The sequence below is a fragment of the Polypterus senegalus genome, chromosome 15 (genome assembly GCF_016835505.1).
Source record: "Polypterus senegalus isolate Bchr_013 chromosome 15, ASM1683550v1, whole genome shotgun sequence".
Classification (NCBI taxonomy): domain Eukaryota; kingdom Metazoa; phylum Chordata; class Cladistia; order Polypteriformes; family Polypteridae; genus Polypterus; species Polypterus senegalus.
The window spans coordinates 43,897,657-43,915,659 of NC_053168.1; the positions used below are offsets into that span (position 1 = coordinate 43,897,657).

General features: G+C 33.5%; 1 protein-coding gene across 6 annotated transcripts in view; it reads left to right on the top strand.

Moving 5' to 3' along the window:
- The window catches only part of satb1a (SATB homeobox 1a), a 67,008-nt gene that overhangs the window by 16,549 nt on the left and 32,456 nt on the right, over positions 1-18,003 (top strand). For 5 of the 6 annotated variants that reach the window (XM_039736510.1, XM_039736513.1, XM_039736511.1 and 2 more), the window contains exons 2-7: positions 1,857-2,092; positions 3,667-3,843; positions 4,327-4,453; positions 5,206-5,329; positions 9,682-9,793; positions 15,361-15,812. In XM_039736510.1, coding sequence (XP_039592444.1) covers positions 1,882-2,092; positions 3,667-3,843; positions 4,327-4,453; positions 5,206-5,329; positions 9,682-9,793; positions 15,361-15,812 — 1,203 coding nt within the window. In that variant the 5' untranslated portion in view covers positions 1,857-1,881. The remainder of the gene's footprint in view (positions 1-1,856; positions 2,093-3,666; positions 3,844-4,326; positions 4,454-5,205; positions 5,330-9,681; positions 9,794-15,360; positions 15,813-18,003) is intronic. The other variant, XM_039736515.1, reaches the window with a different exon arrangement.

Genomic DNA, 18,003 nt, shown 5'->3' on the forward strand with positions numbered 1-18,003 from the left:
ATCCTTGCTGCTTTCTAGTTACTTTTAAAAGAAGGGGGGGAACTTGAGTAGCATGGCTTGACGAATGAATGATGGCGTAACATTTTAATCGTCGACACCAAATTAGAAGTAACAGTTTTGTAAGTTATTCAATGGATAGCGGCCAAAACCAAGAATTTAGAAATCGTCAAGGTTTTCAGATTTGAAGAAGGAAGCTTTGCTTTAGTCTAAGTTTATTAAAACCCCTAGATAAAGAGGCTTGTTCGTTACTCAAAAATGTTGTTATTAAAGGTTAAAGTAACAAAAATAAACAAAACATACAAACTTATTCACAGATGTTTGTGCAATAAACACATGTATATTATTAAACATTTTAATCCCCCACCCCACACCTAATAGAACTGTTTATATTCTTGCAAGACATAAAGGCTTTGATTTGTGTTGTCATTTAACCAATTGGTACTTGTGTGTGCCACTTTAAGAATGTTGGAACGATACTTTACTACAGTGCTATAATCATTTTATGCATCTGACAGCAGTGGCATCTGCAGGTTTATTTCAACTTTTGGCACATCTCCGAAATGAAGGCCCACATGCTCAATGTAATGCAGTACTGCATATTATTGATTAGGAAATGAGCACAAAGACAGTTAGATGATATTGTATTCAAGCAGAAGACACCATTCTAAATTCAGACACAATCATTATGTCAGCTTGAAGTTTAATATAGTTGTTGGCAAATGATAATATGGTTAATGCTTTGTTTTGTCCATTTTTAGAATGCTGAACATAATGGAGCGGTTTTAGGTAGCAAGGAAAAAAAAAAGCTTTTTTTTTTTTACATTACACTTTTTGAGTTAATTAAACCTACAACCAAACAGCAGTACATGTAACCTTTTTTTGTGCTTTATTGGTGGTTGATTCACATGTTCTGTCTGGGTGGTGTTTTCACTGCAAATGCTAAGAATTAATACAAATTTAATACACCAACTTGGCTCTTTTTCTAAAATGTAATGTTTTTGTTTTAAATGAATCTGTTTCTTCTTTAATTTCCGCAGGGGAATGCTTAGTGGGACAAGCACACATAATACATGGAAGTTTGGTTCCTTTTCCTTTACCCAACCCCCTCTTTTATGATTCCCAGTAATAGCATAAAAAATGTGTTTAAAGTATATCCAGCCAATCCCACGAGAGAATTTAAATAATGACTCAGTGATGTGAACAATAACATAGCTATAATAATACTAGATTAATGGCTCAATTATCTGTTTTCATTTATGCCTTTTCGAAAGTGCACACTACGTAAGGGTTGTTAATGCACTTCATGTACACCAAATAAGATTCTATACACTCTACATGTTAAGGGGTCCACTTGCTACAAATTTAGTGTTGAATGATAGTCAAAAATTGTACATCATTTAATTAGTGATGTTTAAGGATTTCTAATATTAACTGTTCTGTTTTCAGTTTGCATGTTCTCTGGTTTCAATTAATTTATCAAATTTAAGATGTTAATAATACTTTTAAATATTTGTATACAGAACCTAAACATGCTAAAAAGTTATTAATTTCTACTTGATTACTGCACTGCTAGGTACCATGTTTTTAAATATTAACATGGTCTTGAGCTAAATTTGCTTGACTGTTTCTTTCTCCTTACATGTATGCTTACCCCCCAGCTCATATGTTGTGGCATGGTTACAGCAACACAGGAATGTTTCCTCCAATTTCATTTAACTGATGTCTCATAGTATTTATGTAAATAAACACTACTTTTGAATACAATTTAATATACTTGTTGATATTATGTAGTGCTAAGCATTTTTATTTCCTGTTTTATTCCATTTTGACCTTAACTCTGTCCAAATGTTTGTTAGGTGATTTTCATAGGTGGTGCTGAGAATGGATCATCTCAGCGAGTCCAGCCATGGAAAGGAGAATTGTGAACTGTCAAACAATATTAGTGATACAAAAGGACCACCTGCTAAAATTCCACGTGTTGAGCAGAATGGAAGCCCTTTAGGAAGAGGACGACTCGGAAGTACTGGGACCAAACTCCCAGGGGTTTCACTGAAACCTTCAGGACATCTTATGAAGACATGTCATAAAAGAGGTGACTATTTTTGTCAATTAAAGGGGATGTAATTTTCAACTTTAAAACCAAAAGAATATTTTTTAGTGACATAGGGTTTTTAGTCCTATTCTTGAAGATCTAAAAATATTTCAATTAATGATCTTATAAATAGTCAAGAGATTCCGCATTTTGCATATATATATATATATATATATATATTTTTTAGTGAATGCCAACTAGTTTGTTTTGGTCATTTTTGTCTGTGTTTATTTTGGTTTTAACACAGTACCGAAATGTAATCTTTAAAATTCTATTGTAATACAAATAATTTACACTGTTAAGGAGGCAGCAGAGTACATTGTGTGAATAACATTTCCTATACAATCACTTATTTTTTCTCAGTTCACTGAAAACAAAGAATATATTGATCCTGAAATAAACCTACACAGCAGTCCTTGTTGTTAGATCTTTATCTATTAAAACTGGAAAAGCAGCACTTCAGCAAATTCTTTGGCCTCTGTTCATGATTACCCTATTTATTGATTGTTTGCCAGGAATGTATGCATCTTAAGAAAGCGGGGGTAGGAACATTAAAAATATAATTTATTATGGCTTCTCAAACAGAGTGCATTAATATTGTGCCACGATTCACTGGGGCTATATAAAAAAAAGACTCTCTGACGCCTGCAAATTTATAAGTTCCATAAATTCCTGAATAGGAGATTTCAGCTGTCTGGTATTATGTGATATTTGCACAACAAACTCCAATGCCAGGACAGTTTTAGACAAGGATTCTACAGACTTTCCTACTTCTTATGGCAGGCACTCTGTTTACACAGACTCATAAACCTTATGTGAAAGCTTTAACGCTGCCTTTAGGTTTAAATCATACTTTATTTTTAGAACTCAATGGTCACCAGCATTTTACACTTTTATATTCAAAGGTTATAATGTTGCTGCCCTTCATCAGAGAGATGTAGTTCCTGCACAGTGTTTGACAAGGACAAAAGCCAGCCAACAGAAGGAAAAAATATGAATGTTATATTACACGCTTTGGTACTGGGAAGTAAAGTTATTGACAGTTTCAAAAGATCCAGTCAGGAGATGTAATCAGATAAGCAAATGTTTACATCTTCTCTGCATTCATTAATATGCTCCTCTTTTTCATAGGAGATTTTAAATTTGGATATTTTGCCAAATATTACCTTTTAATAATTTCCCACACTCAATTTTTTCATGTTTCTTGTTGAGAGTTTTATTTTTTTTTGTTTGAAGGCCCTTTAATATATTTTATTAATATAGAAATTGTGTGATTTAAGTTGCAGCTTTTATTTTGTTTTCTTTTGTGTTGGTCATCCATTGAGTCCATAGTCGTGGCTTTCGTGAAGGATTGGTACTCTTGTTTCATCTTCCTTGACAAAATGTGTGCCATTTATCAATCACATAGTATTTAGTGTGACAAACAGTATTTGTCTGGAAGAGATATTTATACGATTGTGTGGCTCGTGGTCCAGTGTCAAGGTTTACAGCAAAGAGCAACTGCTTTATAAACATATGACATAAATCAATTGTAAGCTTTCAACTTTTCTTTTTTTTTTTTTGTTTTGTTACAGGCAATATGCTTCCTGTATTTTGTGTGGTTGAGCATTATGAAAGTCCTGTTGATTTTGACAGTAAAGAGGAACATGCAGAGTTTGTGCTGGTGAGAAAGGATATGCTCTTCAACCAGCTCATTGAAATGGCCCTTCTTTCTCTTGGATATTCCCATAGTTCTGCTGCCCAGGCAAAAGGTAATTTGTCCCAAGGCAGAAAGTTGAACAAATAAAGAAGATTGATATGTACCTGTATTTATTCCACTCTTCCCCTGTTACCTATTAGAGATTTTTTTTTTTGGGGGGGGAACAATGGAAAAAAAATTGTCATGCAAGACATTTATGTGATACAGTGCATACCTGTTTCTTTAGCTTTCTCTCCTATTTCTTAGTCTGCCTACTTTTGTTTGGCTTATAAAGAAGTAAAGCATTGCTGAATATAATGATATAATGTTACTTACAATGAATTCAAGTTTTTCTGTTTCTCTCTTGCTCTGTTTCTATCTTTCGTTCTCTGCATCCTCTCGGTATTGCCAACATGAGTAAAATATTTACCGTTTTATATCTGCATAGAAATAATTGCTCCACTGTCAAAAGTGTTTTTTTTTTTTTTTTATCCATTTGTTTCAAATAGTTATTTTGAATCAAAAACATTGTTTTTATTTCTCTTTTTCCAAACAGGCCTAATTCAGGTAGGGAAATGGAATCCAGTTCCCTTGTCCTATGTAACAGATGCACCGGATGCCACAGTAGCAGACATGCTACAAGATGTGTATCATGTGGTCACATTGAAAATTCAGTTGCACAGGTTAGTTATGACACATACCAGTCAAAATGCATAAAATGCTTTTCTTGAGGAATGCTGGAAGCGTGTTTCAGTTCTATGAGTGTTAGCAAATTTTTCATTCCCTTAAGGTGTGTCTGGAAATATTATGATCGTGTTTTGTGCTTTCTTTTATTATAGCAGTAAAATTGTGTAAGGAAGAGCTCAGATTATGATTCATATATACATCATGTTATGTATTTTGTACCTTTTAGATAAAAATACATTATTCATTTAATAATCTTAATTTTTTCTTATTAAAAATAACCTAAAAGCAGAGAATGATGTAGTATTGTTAGAGGTTCAATTAATAATAATTTGTTCAGTGTTTCTCAAATTTGTGTTATGTCAATGGTGTTACTTTTATCCTCCAGCTTTACATTAGGTTATTTCTGCTTTATCAATACTTTCTATAACAGTGTAAATATATATTAAAAAAAATAGAATCAGAATCTAGGCAGTAACACCTTAAATTGTTTCACCAAGCACATCAGAGCAGGAAGGTAGAAGTAACATGAAATAATAGTCGCCACATGCAGCTGATGTATAATTCATGCATCAATACAGCAGATGTGTTGTATAAAGTAATTAACTAATCAGAACAATCAGGAGACTGAGAGCAATCTCCAGATGCATCTGCTTGATGCGCCAAATGAAATCTGTCTGTCTTAAAGGAATGCTTGCAGCAGGATGCTGCCTTGTATTAATCCTCTCTTTAATCTATCCCCTCCTTGCAGTTGCCCTAAACTGGAAGATTTGCCTCCTGAACAGTGGACACATTCCACAGTAAGAAATGCCCTCAAGGAGTTACTGAAAGACATGAACCAGAGCTCATTGGCTAAAGAATGTCCCCTGTCACAGGTGCTGGAGTTTAAAAAAAAAAAAAAAGAGAGAGAAAGAAAGAAAAAAGAATCCAGTAGCTGCAATGTCCCTATTTGAATGCCAAATGCCTGATGAATGATCACTTTTTTATGATGAATTTTCTTTGGTGCACTTGTAAGCAATTATTTGGCAGACTGATCTACACACCTTTTTGTTATATTTGTTTTGCTGTTGATTTTGAAAAATAAAATGATAGCCTTAAGTTCACCATCAAAACAAATTAGTACAATTAATTTGAAAACCTATTTGCTGTTGTACTTTACAGCAGCTTATTTTAATGCTATTTTATTCAAGGAGAAATGTATATTTATTAAGTCTAAGATGAGAGCAGTCTCAGCTGAAAATAAATTTATGTTCATATTTCCTGTTCAGAATTGCCTCCCCAGAACAACAATAATAACTTGCGCTTCAGGCAACTGTGCATTTGAAAAGAATGTAGAATCTCCATATTGTAAAAATAGTCCCTTAGTGTCTTTATTCTTTAAATGAGGAATTGTCCTAGCAAATCTAGGCAATGCAGAATTTTTTTGGATTTGCATGTCAAAATTGTTAAGTAGATTTGACTGTTTTGAGAGATAGATATGGATGTATTAGTTTTACTAAACAGTCATCTTCTAATAATGTCAGAGTGCTTTGTAGCGAATTGCCAGGAAACTGCTATATTTACAGTTTGTTGTGGGACTAGGGTGGCTAGAAATGACTGACCCCCCATTGGATAATTATTCAAAAAGGATTGATTGATTTATATGCATTTTTTTTCCTGTATTAGTTTATCAATGATTTTGGATATTTATACATTTCTTCATTATATCAGTAGCATTTTTAATTCTTAATGTCCATAATATATTTCATTATAGTACAGTAATGATCACTTTATTAATGAAAAAGGTAGGATGAACCCAAAGACACACAATTAGCAATTTGAACATATTGCTTACTTATTTTTTGTCTAATATCATTCTCTCCCTTTAGCTATTCCCATATTCCCTGAAGAGCTAAATGCACATATGCAAGAGCCTAAATGGCAAGTTTACTGTAATATGTAGACCTAATCAGATTTTTTCTCTTAATGCCAAATACAGGATTTTTGTACAAATAAGGAAGTCATTCTCACCTTAGATTTTTTTTAAGGTAGAAGAGCATTGTAAAGCTATACATGTGGATTTATAGAGCAGCATTAGGTATGTAGTTTAGTTTATATATTTGCTTTTATTAATTGATTTCTACAAAATCATTTTTGTAGGTATATATAAATTAAAGCTTTGGAAAGCTTCTAGAAATATGCTATGCTTTAGTGAACTTTTTTATTTTAGATTATTACAGGACCCTGTTGGAGACGTACTGAAACACTTTAAGGAGTGACAGAGAAATACTTCAGCCATCCATATTTTTATTATTTAAATATAAAACTTTATTTGCATGATTTTTTTTAATGTGGAATCAAAAACAAAATTATTTATTTCCACATCTTCTGTAGGATATTGGGAGGTTCAGTTTATTCTATAAAAATGTTAATTTAACATGTTAATACTTCTTTGAATGATAAGTGTTCTTTATGGTTATTAGTTCACAGACAGGTTTTGTGAATATCTGTTTGTTAGTCAGTTATGCCACCTTAAAGAAAACTCACAAATATTTGAATAGTATTTTCACATGTGACATTAAGTTCAAGAACAACCTCATGTTGCAAAGTTATTAGCCATTTACACTTATAGCAATATACTGTATAGCAAATTTAGTCCTTTATGTGGGCATAATGAGATGTTGAGAGTTTGCAAGAGACTTTTGGATTGGTTTGGTTAAAATATACTAAAGATTGTATCGTTGTTACCACAAAGTGAACGGTGATTGGGGTCAATACATTGTGTGACAGCACGAACTGAATTGAAACAGTCATCTTTAGTTATATGTGCCTGCAATAGTGAAGTTCTGTCTACTGAGATCAGGATTTTACCAATAGTTAAAATATTCATTGTTATTCCCAACTATATTCCAGTTTAAGTGTAGTAATTAATAGCATGAAACTATCTAATTGCTATTAGAAGATCTATTAGACTTGCTTTCCTGTCTTTCTCTATTTGTCTCCATCACCACAGAAAGTAAAAGATTTGCCCATGCAGATTTAAGTTTACTGTGTCATCTTTATTTCCTGGGCATGGGAATAACTTTGCTGATAGTAATACTTGTAAGCAGCCAAGTACTGTGTTCTTGTTAGATTTCTTGGGGGAAAACCATGTTACTGTATCTATCAGAAGCTTAACATCAGATGCATAGTTAAAGGTTTGTGGAATACTATAGACTAGTGCTGTACTGTAATACTGTATGAGGACAGTACATTAACGGTATTCAGATGGCAGCTTAGAAATTTAAGCTCTTCTTCATGTCAGATGCTGCTTCTTAATTTTTGGTTGAGCATGTAATGGTGAACAAGATGCATGTTTATTTTAATGTTTTGTTTACATTTTGCTGTTTAATCATCAGAAGTGATTAGATATTAACACATAGAAAATGACCCATTCTCCATTGTGTCATTTTGTACTACAGTATTAGAAGAAGCTACCTTTTGGAAAAATGTGCACTTCTTTGGTCAACATAATTAACTTCTTTAATATGCTTTCACAAACGCAGAAGAGTACCGTAAAACCTTTGACTTCACTGAAGCCGAGAAAGGCATTTCTATAATGCGACATATGCCTTTAACAGCCTACCTCTTATTTTTGTTGTCATGTGTGCTTCATACTAAAAAGGCAATACATCTTTCATCTCTGGGGCTTGATTAATCAAGAATTCAAATTATAATCTTAGGTACTTGGTTGTCATTTTCTAGTCGGGCTTTTCTGGATCTTGGAGCATCTCTGTTTTAAGTCTGCCTTCTGTATTCACTAGTTTGTTAAGTTTAAAATTAAAATGATTTGAAAAGAAATGCACACCCTTTTCATGTTTATTGTTTGTTCTATATCTTATGGTTTTTACTTTGTATGTTTAAATAATTTAATTCACATGTATTGGTAATATACTATTAATATATAAGAGAAATTTAAAAGATTTGAAATAGCATGTTATATTGCACCAGACTTCAAAGGGTTATTTGTCTTTCATTTAGAATTAACAAAATAACTGTTAAGTTAGTGACAAAAATATGTGGACCCATTATTTTTGCATAGTTACTATGTATAGCTTTTATTGAAAGCCAGAGGCCTAGTAATCCAGTGAAATATTCAGATTTTATAGAAATAGTAAAGATGGTATACCTGTAATTTGAAAACAGATGGTTTTGGCTTTTGAATATTTATAACAATCAAAACAATCTCTCAGCTATTCACCCTCAGGCCTATAAGGTGTTAGTAACAGCTTCAGTTTAATAAAAAGAAATCTCTTGTTTGTGAATAATACATTAAAAAATGAAAAGTTACACTTTTTTTTTCTTCATACTGTTTGCTCAACTTTTTTCATTTTAATAAAGGTACTTCGTCAAGATAAGCTTGCAATTAAGCAGTTTTCTAGCCTTGTATTGTGTTTTATATCAATAAGTTCTATGCATTTCTCATGGGCACACTTTTTTCGTTTTGCACAAAGAAGCAGATTGTGTTGAGCATTTCTTAGTTAAGGTAGAAAGGAATGTGTCATCCTTTTATAACATTGTTTTTCACAGCACATGCTTTTATTATTACTGTTTATTAATTTCTTTAGTTAAAATTATTTTGAAATGAGCAGAGGCTTTCACAGATGTTTACAGTGCCACTTTACAGCTCCAGGAGCCTGGATTGACTCCTGGCCTGCTTGATGTCTGCAGAGTTTCCACAATGTCATTGTGTCTCTGTGGGGTTTTACTCCAGGTATTCCCATTTTTCTCCCAAATTCCAAAAAATGTGTGTGCTAGTTTAGTTGAGAATTGTAAATTGGATATTTGTGTATTGCATTCATTGTGTTTATTGATGAACTGGCACCTCATGCAAGGTTAACTCCTTGTGGACAATGTTGCTGGAGTAGGCTTTGGCTCCATTCCACTCTATAAATTTGGATAGACAGAATATGAATATCTATAAACAAACATGATCTTTTACTCTATTGAGTTTCTACACTTTTATCAACAGTATAACATTTCATTTAATCAGACTTTGTGGCATTTACACAAATGGGACATTTTGCACTTGGAAAAATCTACATCTGACAGGCACGAGACACTTAAGCAGTACTTTGAAAATGAATGAAGTGTACTGTGTTCAGATTGCAGACCTGCACACCTAAAGTATTTAGCTGTACATTTTCAAAAATGCTGTTTACTACTTTCTGACTAAATAAGTAATCTTTCTTTTTTTTTTTTGTTGCAGAGTATGATTTCTTCCATTGTGAACAGCACTTACTATGCAAATGTCTCTGCAGCGAAATGTCAGGAATTTGGTAGATGGTATAAACATTTTAAGAAGACAAAAGATATGATGGGTAAGCCAAAGCAAATAAAGAGATGCACAAATAAATGTAAATGTTGTTCAGGTAGTCTTCAGTTATTCCTTGAGTTAAGATCTGTTTATTTGCTACAGTTTTAATCCAGTTTTCTGCTTTGCTTTGCTGCCTTTTCGCAGATTAAAAAATGATAAAAAAATGATAAAAAAATGCAAAAGGGGATAAAATCTAATTATATTTTTGGTTCTTAAAACAGAAATTAAGTGATATATATATATATATATATATATATATATATATATATATATATATATATATATATATATATATATATATATAAAATATTTCTGTCAAAGTCTGTTTTCACATGTTATTTAGTCGTTGGAGGCTGGACAAGCTGTTGAAAAACATGAAAACTGCACATGCTGAACATTCTCAATTTTTTTTATTTTTTTCACCGAATTAAGTCCATTCAGATCATCTAATGGCAATGTGGTGTTTATTCTCTTTGCTTATCTGACATGGAGTAGTTTGTTCTTGAATCTGGCCTCTATCTATGTGTATTTTTCCCAGCATAAGTTGTTTCCTTCCACATCCAAGTTAGGTTATTTAGCAACGCTGCTCAAAATGTTGGTGTTGCTGCTAGCATGTGCCCTGCAAAAGACTGGAGTCCCGGCCTTGCTTAGTTGCTGCCAGGATAGGCTCAAGCCCTAAACACCAAATTGGTTATAGAGGGAACAAATGATGACGACTGGAAATATAAAATGTGTAAGAGCAGATGTGTGGCAGAAAGAAAAAAGCACCCAATCGGAAGTCCGAAGGATATTGTTTTATCAGCAACGGACATCATCTGTAAGATGTTAACCAAGATTGTTTATAGAACAGTTGAGAATTATGTTGTAGGTAAAAAATATTTGTGCATTATGCATTTGAATTTGAACTGTCATGTGTGGCTAAAATGTGCCAAATTACGTGGTGTGGTAACATTGAATATGCTGTATTAATGGATATGGTCCAAATAATGCTGTTTTTAGTTGGAGCACTTTTTTTTTTTTGAATGTTGTAAAAATTTGCCATAACCTACTGATTATTTTTAACATGGTGACTATTTACTTGGCCTTTTAATGTTGTTATTCATGATAAATTAAGTTATAGACTAATTTGTAGCCTCTTGTGTTCAATTTTGAATTACCAATTCTAGTTCATTCACTTTTGCACAAGTACAGCTATCTAGTATACAGTTTCTGTAAAACATGCAGACTTTTCCACTGGGAGGTAATTCCAAAACAAGTACATTGTGAGGGCAGTTTATCTGGTTTTTGACTGTAATTCTTGAAGGCACACTTCATTTATGGTGTACAAAGGAATCATGAAAAAAACTTGGAAGTGTGTTAGAGCTGATTCTTTATGACCAAGACCAAAAAGAAATGTAGACGTTCCATTCTTATTCCTACAAAGCGACATTAATGTTTAAGATTCATATTTATAATGGAGGAGGAGATGATTTTTGGGATAGTCTTCCATTGTTTGCAATAAACAAATCACATTTTTGGCTGCATAAATGTGTTACTGAGGAGTTTTTGTTTTGCATTAGTTTTAAGCTGTTTAGACTGGTATCTTGACAATTTCTAGTTTCCTAGTCTAGTTTCCACCAGTTAGTGGCTCAAATGTAGTGAATAGACAGGTGATTATTACTATTCTGTTGTGTTTTATGTTAACGAAAAGCTTCTTCATTTGATTTTAGAATGATATGTGTGTGAATGTTTCCTTGAAACTGCAACATTTCTAAGGAAACTTGAATTACTGTTTTCAGCCGATTATTACTGTTTGTCAAGTTCACACACGTTTTTAATGTACAGTTGCAATATTTAATTACATGAAACACAAGAGCAGACAGAACAATTACAAAGTTGAATAATACTGTAATGTATTAATTTAACAGTACAGTTTCTCTCTTCTGAGCTCCAGCTGCAAAATAAAAACCTAAGGTGATTTTGTCAGAGCTACTGTAAGCAGCACAGTAGTTCGTTTGGCAGATTGCCACATTGCAGGACAGTGCCAGTATTGGCCATCTTAGTTAAGTGTGTGCTTGTGTCTCTATATTCTTCATAAATGTAGCCATTTTTGGTGTTTAGGGTATATCATCTGTTGATGGAGAGGTTGGTTTGTTAATAAGAAACATTCAGACAGTGGAATGAAGTACACAAGTTGTGGAAAAAATGAGAGATGATATCCTGAATTCATCCTGTGAAACCTAAGCTTAATTCAAGGTCCCTGTTTGAAGAATGACACCCAATTCTAAAGAAATGGGACTTGGTTAGATATATCTACTACAAATATATACACTAGCATTTTTTGTTTTTGTACTAAGTATGCAGAATTTGAAATTAAGAAAGATTAGAGCATGCATTTTGTGCTTATGTGGAGGCTTGCATGGCTTTATTATAAAAGTGAGGAAATATTCCACTTTCAATGTGTGCATGAAAGTCTTTTGAAAGCAATGCATCTGCAGAGCTACATTGTAACCTAACTTCATGTTCAGTCCATTGAAGCAGATTGTTTTCAAGTGTACATTTATATATTTGATAGAACTCTGGCCATGAGAAGACATTTTATAAAGGGTATATTTGCAATTAAGACAGATTTCAGGAATTTCATATCTGATTAAGTTCCTCATTTGCAAAAATCATCATTGACAGAATTTCAAAGTTGCATTCATGAAACTTTAGTGCACCTTTGAATGGAAAGGGCATTCAGTCATTCAATTGAACTGAACTGAATACACACTTTTACTTTGTACAACTAATCATTCCCCTAAGGAAGTGCAATGATCTGGCTTAGGCAGGTTCATTAATAGATAATTTATGACAAGCTAACGTTGCCTTTCCATTATTATTTATTTTTTTTTAAACTACACTCGAGTTTCAATTTAAAGAAATTTGGGAAGAAATTCATTTTACAGCCTGTGAGAAACTTGTGATTGTACAATTTATACAACCAATAAGAATTATTGTAACATATTTATAGTGAATTATTTACTTTGCTTGTCTAGTAGCTTTTACATTACCTTTCCATGTTTTTGATACTGTTTACACCGATATTGCTTAAAACAAAAAAAAAAAAAAACTCATAAAGGAACTTTTATTTTCTGGGTCGAAGTAAGTGACTCATTAGTTATATTTTCGCTTTCCAATAACATTAGTTGAATTCATTTACAGATACATCTATACCCAAAAAGTACATATAAATTGTCAAAAAGCTCCATCCACATTGTAATGAAACAGAACAAATTTTAAAAATCAGTAAAAAATATGTAATTTGTATTAAAGAATTTATATTGATAGCTTTTGTACTCAAGGGCCTCTTAATATACAATATTTTTGGTTTTGCTATCAGGGGTGAGAATGTAGCTGTGACATCTTTGCCAAAAATGTAAAAAGTTGGCAAGGTATCTCTGGCCAAGTGGAAGGTAGGTAAGCTCCAATGTCAAACTTTGCCACTGTATCTGATCGTGTTCAGCTTTTATGGGAGAGCATCCCCCGCATGGGGAGAAGAGCACATGGCTGTAATATCTCAGCCAATGAGCAGGTACCCTCTAAAACACTCGTAGCTGTTATCTCTCTCAAAAATGTCAAACGTTACTCTATAACAATTTCTAGATGATAATGTCTGCTGAACAAACTGGTATTGCTTGCTAAGGGGAAACAAGGTAGAGAGACTCGAACGGAGGCTGGCACATGAGTGAGGATGGCCCTGCCCATGTCTCTACTCCTGAGATCCTGCCTCCCCCTCCCCTCAGCCCACAGCCTGTCTCATGGATTTGTGTGAATAAAGCAGTTCTGCAACTAAACTGTAATGAGAGAAGTCAGAAAATTAACCACAATGTTCAAGTAAATTATAGAAAAAACCTGATCTAAATCCATTATTAGTTCTGTCGTGAAAAACAGACAGACAGACGATGGAATATATACATATGCGCACACACACACACACACACACACACGGGGGAGTCAAGCTAATGTTATAAAATGAGATTTGTCAAAAATTGAATGAACCTCAGCAAAACTGATGTCATTTCTCAATGTAGTCTCCACGCCTCTCAATACACTTGCACCACCTGCCTAGATTGCCTGGATTCCAGCAGAGTAATAGGTTTTGTCTTGTCAAACACTACATGTGGAGTGGTATTACAGTCACTAGTGCAATCTACTGTGACTTACTTGGAGACCAATGTTAAGCCTGCTGTTCAATCCCAGCGATGGGGACTGCTGTTTCGAGGAGTCCTTTTGCTGCGAGACAATGCCAACCCACACACTGCTCAGAAAACCAAGGCTTGTCTGGAGAAACTGAACTTTGAGGCATTGCCACATTTCACCTTATTTTCCAGATTTGGCACCATGTGATTTCCATCTTTTTGGACCACTAAAAAAAACATCTGGGTGGTCATTGATTCAAGACGGATGATGATGTGAAGAAAGCGGTGCACCAGTGGTTGCGAGGGCAAGACAAAACCTTTTATTCTGCTGGAATTCAGGCTGTTCTTAGACAAATGGGGGATGGGGGAGTGAGTTGCATTACATCTTTCACACCTTTAGATATCTATTTACTGTTATTTGCTGTGGATTTTGGCTATATCACAGTTGCATCCCTTCATATTGGTCAACTGCAAAATTGGCAATTTTAATAAACATTCTATCCACAAGTGTCACAAGAACAATTTTGTTTGGTTTCTTTGATTCTTGTGTGGTGCTGTATATTTCTTACAAATATTTACATGTTCTGATCTTGAATCAGCCGTAACTGTTTTGCAGTTTTTTAGTGCATGATACATAAATGGAATAATAGGCAGAATTACATAGGAACAGACTGCACCCATCTCCCATGTGTTACTTACATTTTGTATATATGAATGTCAGTAAATTATTTTACTTTCTGTAGTAAAATTCTCCCATGTATTTTTACCAAAGAATTTTCAGAAAGAACTTTATGCCTAAGGGATTAGCTAAGGATGCGTGCAGGACTGTCTCCTGCTTTGTCAGAAGAGCGGCATTTAGCTTTAGCTGGCTCTGATTCCTTGATGACCCTTTTAATCATGTAGTAATTTTGTTTGTTTCTTTCTGTAATATAATTAATAATTTTACTTATTTTAGTCAAAATGATTAATGTAAATTATTCGTTGCAAGAATCGCTTAGTTGACTATTATATAGTTTATAATAAGGAATAAGAAATAATTTAATCACCTTTGAATGTTTCTTGAAACCTCTGAATAGTTTGCAAAACATTAGGATATTATATAATTAATGCTGTTTTTATCTATGTATTTATATTAATTTAATAACTTGTGAAGCATGCTTGGATCCCTTTAATTTTCCGTCCTAATTTTTCTTCTTTTCATTTATAGTAATAAAGGAGCATTTTATTGTTACTAATTATCTGTAAACCTAAAATTTCTTAATTTCTCCCCCACCCCCCTCATTTTCAGCTCCAGTTTCTTGCAGTAGTTAAATATAAAGGCTAGGTTTTGTATTAATGGTTAATTTAAGATATTTTTAGTAAAGTGAATTTATGGTATATAAACATTTTTCTTTTTTTTTTTTTTTAATAGCTGAAATGGAAAGCCTGTCTGAGTTGTCATCACCAGGTGCAAATCATGTGAACTTTAGTCAGCAGCCTATCCCAGGGAGCACTGCAGAACAGCCACCTTCTCCTGTACAGCTTCCTCATGGTGGACAGCAATCAGTGCGTTCTCAGCTGCCCAACTTGCACCACGGACTTGTTTCTACACCAATCAGCCCTCAACTTGTAAATCAACAGATAGTAATGGCACAGCTATTAAACCAGCAGTATGCAGTCAACAGACTCTTAGCACAGCAGTCACTTAGCCAGCAGTATCTGAATCATCCTCCTGTGAACCGGTCACTCAACAAACCACTAGAACAACAGGTATCCTCCAACAGTGAGGTGTCTTCCGAAATCTACCAGTGGGTACGAGATGAACTGAAAAGAGCAGGGATTTCCCAGGCAGTGTTTGCTCGTGTGGCTTTTAACAGAACTCAGGTAAGCTTTACTTAACTTTTTTTGTGTGTGTGTGTGTATGTGAAAAGAGAGTATTTTTAATTTTCATCCCTTATACTTACAAGTCCAGTGCTCTGTAAATTTGATCCACTAGTGCTTAAGATTTAGTTATTTTTTACTAACCTTTAACAAATATGTAAAATGTTTGCTTTAATGTGATACTTGCAGAAAAAACATGTCACTGTCTTATATAATCTGAAAGTGCTACTTTAAAATCCGTAATGAGAAAGTGGGGGAAAAAAAGCGAATGCAAAAATATACGTTTGGCCTGTCTCATTACATAGTGTCTGTAGCAACCCCTAGCAAGGATGTGAATGTGATTGTATAAGAAGTATCAAAAAATATGTTGCTCCTCCTTTTAGGAATGCAATTACATATGCTGACTCACCCTTGCTTGGGAAAGAAATGTATTTAGTTCACAAACTTCTGTGTTTATCCTGAATATGCTATTGTTCTGGAGTTCACTTTAATTTGTTTTCACATCTTTTTGTTGTTTTATCAATATTTAATAGTGTGCTTAAATCCTCTGTGGATTTTCTTTTCTTTTTTTGTATCTGAAAACTTACAACAGAAGTTTGTTTTTGCACTTTTCAAGTGATATCTTGGTTTTGTGCATAATGTTTCCCATGACTAACATAATTCTGTACAGTTATAAATGCTTTAGATTTTTTTTTATGTAAACACTAGATGCTGGTGATACTTAATATATTGAATTCTTACAAAGAATGGCAAAACTGTTTGCCCATAGGTGAGACAAAAACTTCTCCTCCGAAACACTTGGCAAACACTCGTGTGTGGGGGTGGAGTCTAATTGTGGACCACCAGATACACATGTGATTTCAGTTTATAGCAAGTGAAAGATAATGTCTAAAGATGTTCTGCATATTTCTGGGAGGTTACAGCAAACTACATTTTTTTGGGAGCTTTGAAGTTCTTTGAGGTTGATAATATCTGTTGGAATCAGTCATTATGTTCAAAGAAGAATCTAAGTGGAGAGCAGACAGGCAGTGTTTTTTGCAAATTGGCAGACTCTTTTTAAATTATCTATAGTTTAAAAAAATGTAATGACTTTTGAATGCAATGGTGATTTATTATTTTTTAGTGAATTTTTATAGCTAGTTGTACTTACAGAAGAATTGGGTTCTGAAAAAGCAATGTACATGCTTAAAAACTAAGCAAGCTTTGACCACTGGATTATTATTGAAGCATAGTGTTTGCAAACATAAAGGTATTGTTAAACCAACCAATATATGTTTTTTTTGTTTTTGTCTTTTTGTATGTTATATTAGTTTAGATCAACCACTACCCAAACTAGTAACTCGAAAGTACTTGCATTAGCTATTGTCATTTTGTGGTTAACCTGAGTTTATAATGAACAGAAAACAGAATTGTAAACGTAGTGTTTGTCTGTATCAGAATCTAATTCAAATTTGCTACCGTCACGTGTTTAGAGTAAGACATTTTATGTATAGAATGGAAAAATATTTTTTTATCTATCTCCTGTTTAAAAACATTACCCAGCATTTGTCATAACCGTAAATGCCTGTTTGTAGTCATGTATGTATTTATTACACATGCTCTGCAAGGAAGTGATGTCTCAACTAGGGTTGCAGATATATAGCTTGTGCATTATATTTTGGGGGTAAGGTGCAGCTTCCTGTGTCCCTATGATAGATAAAATGGGTTCAGAAATTGGATGTATGGACCATACTATGTATTCTATTTGAATTCAGTTTAACTTGTTTCAGGGTCAAGGGGTGAATGGTTACATATTGCAAATAGATAAAAGAGCTGCAGTAGGTAGGAAAGTATCTTTGGGAGATGCCATCAATTTTAATCCACCATGTAGCTCAGTTGTTTATTAACGTTTAAAGCTTGATTGTTTATGGTGCATTGTTTTATATGGTATTTTTGATAACTGGACTTTTTTGTTTTTTTTTGTTTTTTTTTTCCCCACATGAAGGAATAAACCGTCGATCCTGTTCTTAACTGAGTAAAATTAAATCATTGAATTTCTCTAAAATGCATTACCAGTCCATGAATTTGTCATCTGCAGAATGATTTAACATACCAGCTGAGCAGTTTATTGAGCAACACATGAAAGCAGAATGGCTTTCAAGAAAAAATTCAGTATGCATGAGAATGAAAGTGTCCACTCAGTGCAGCAAAAGTG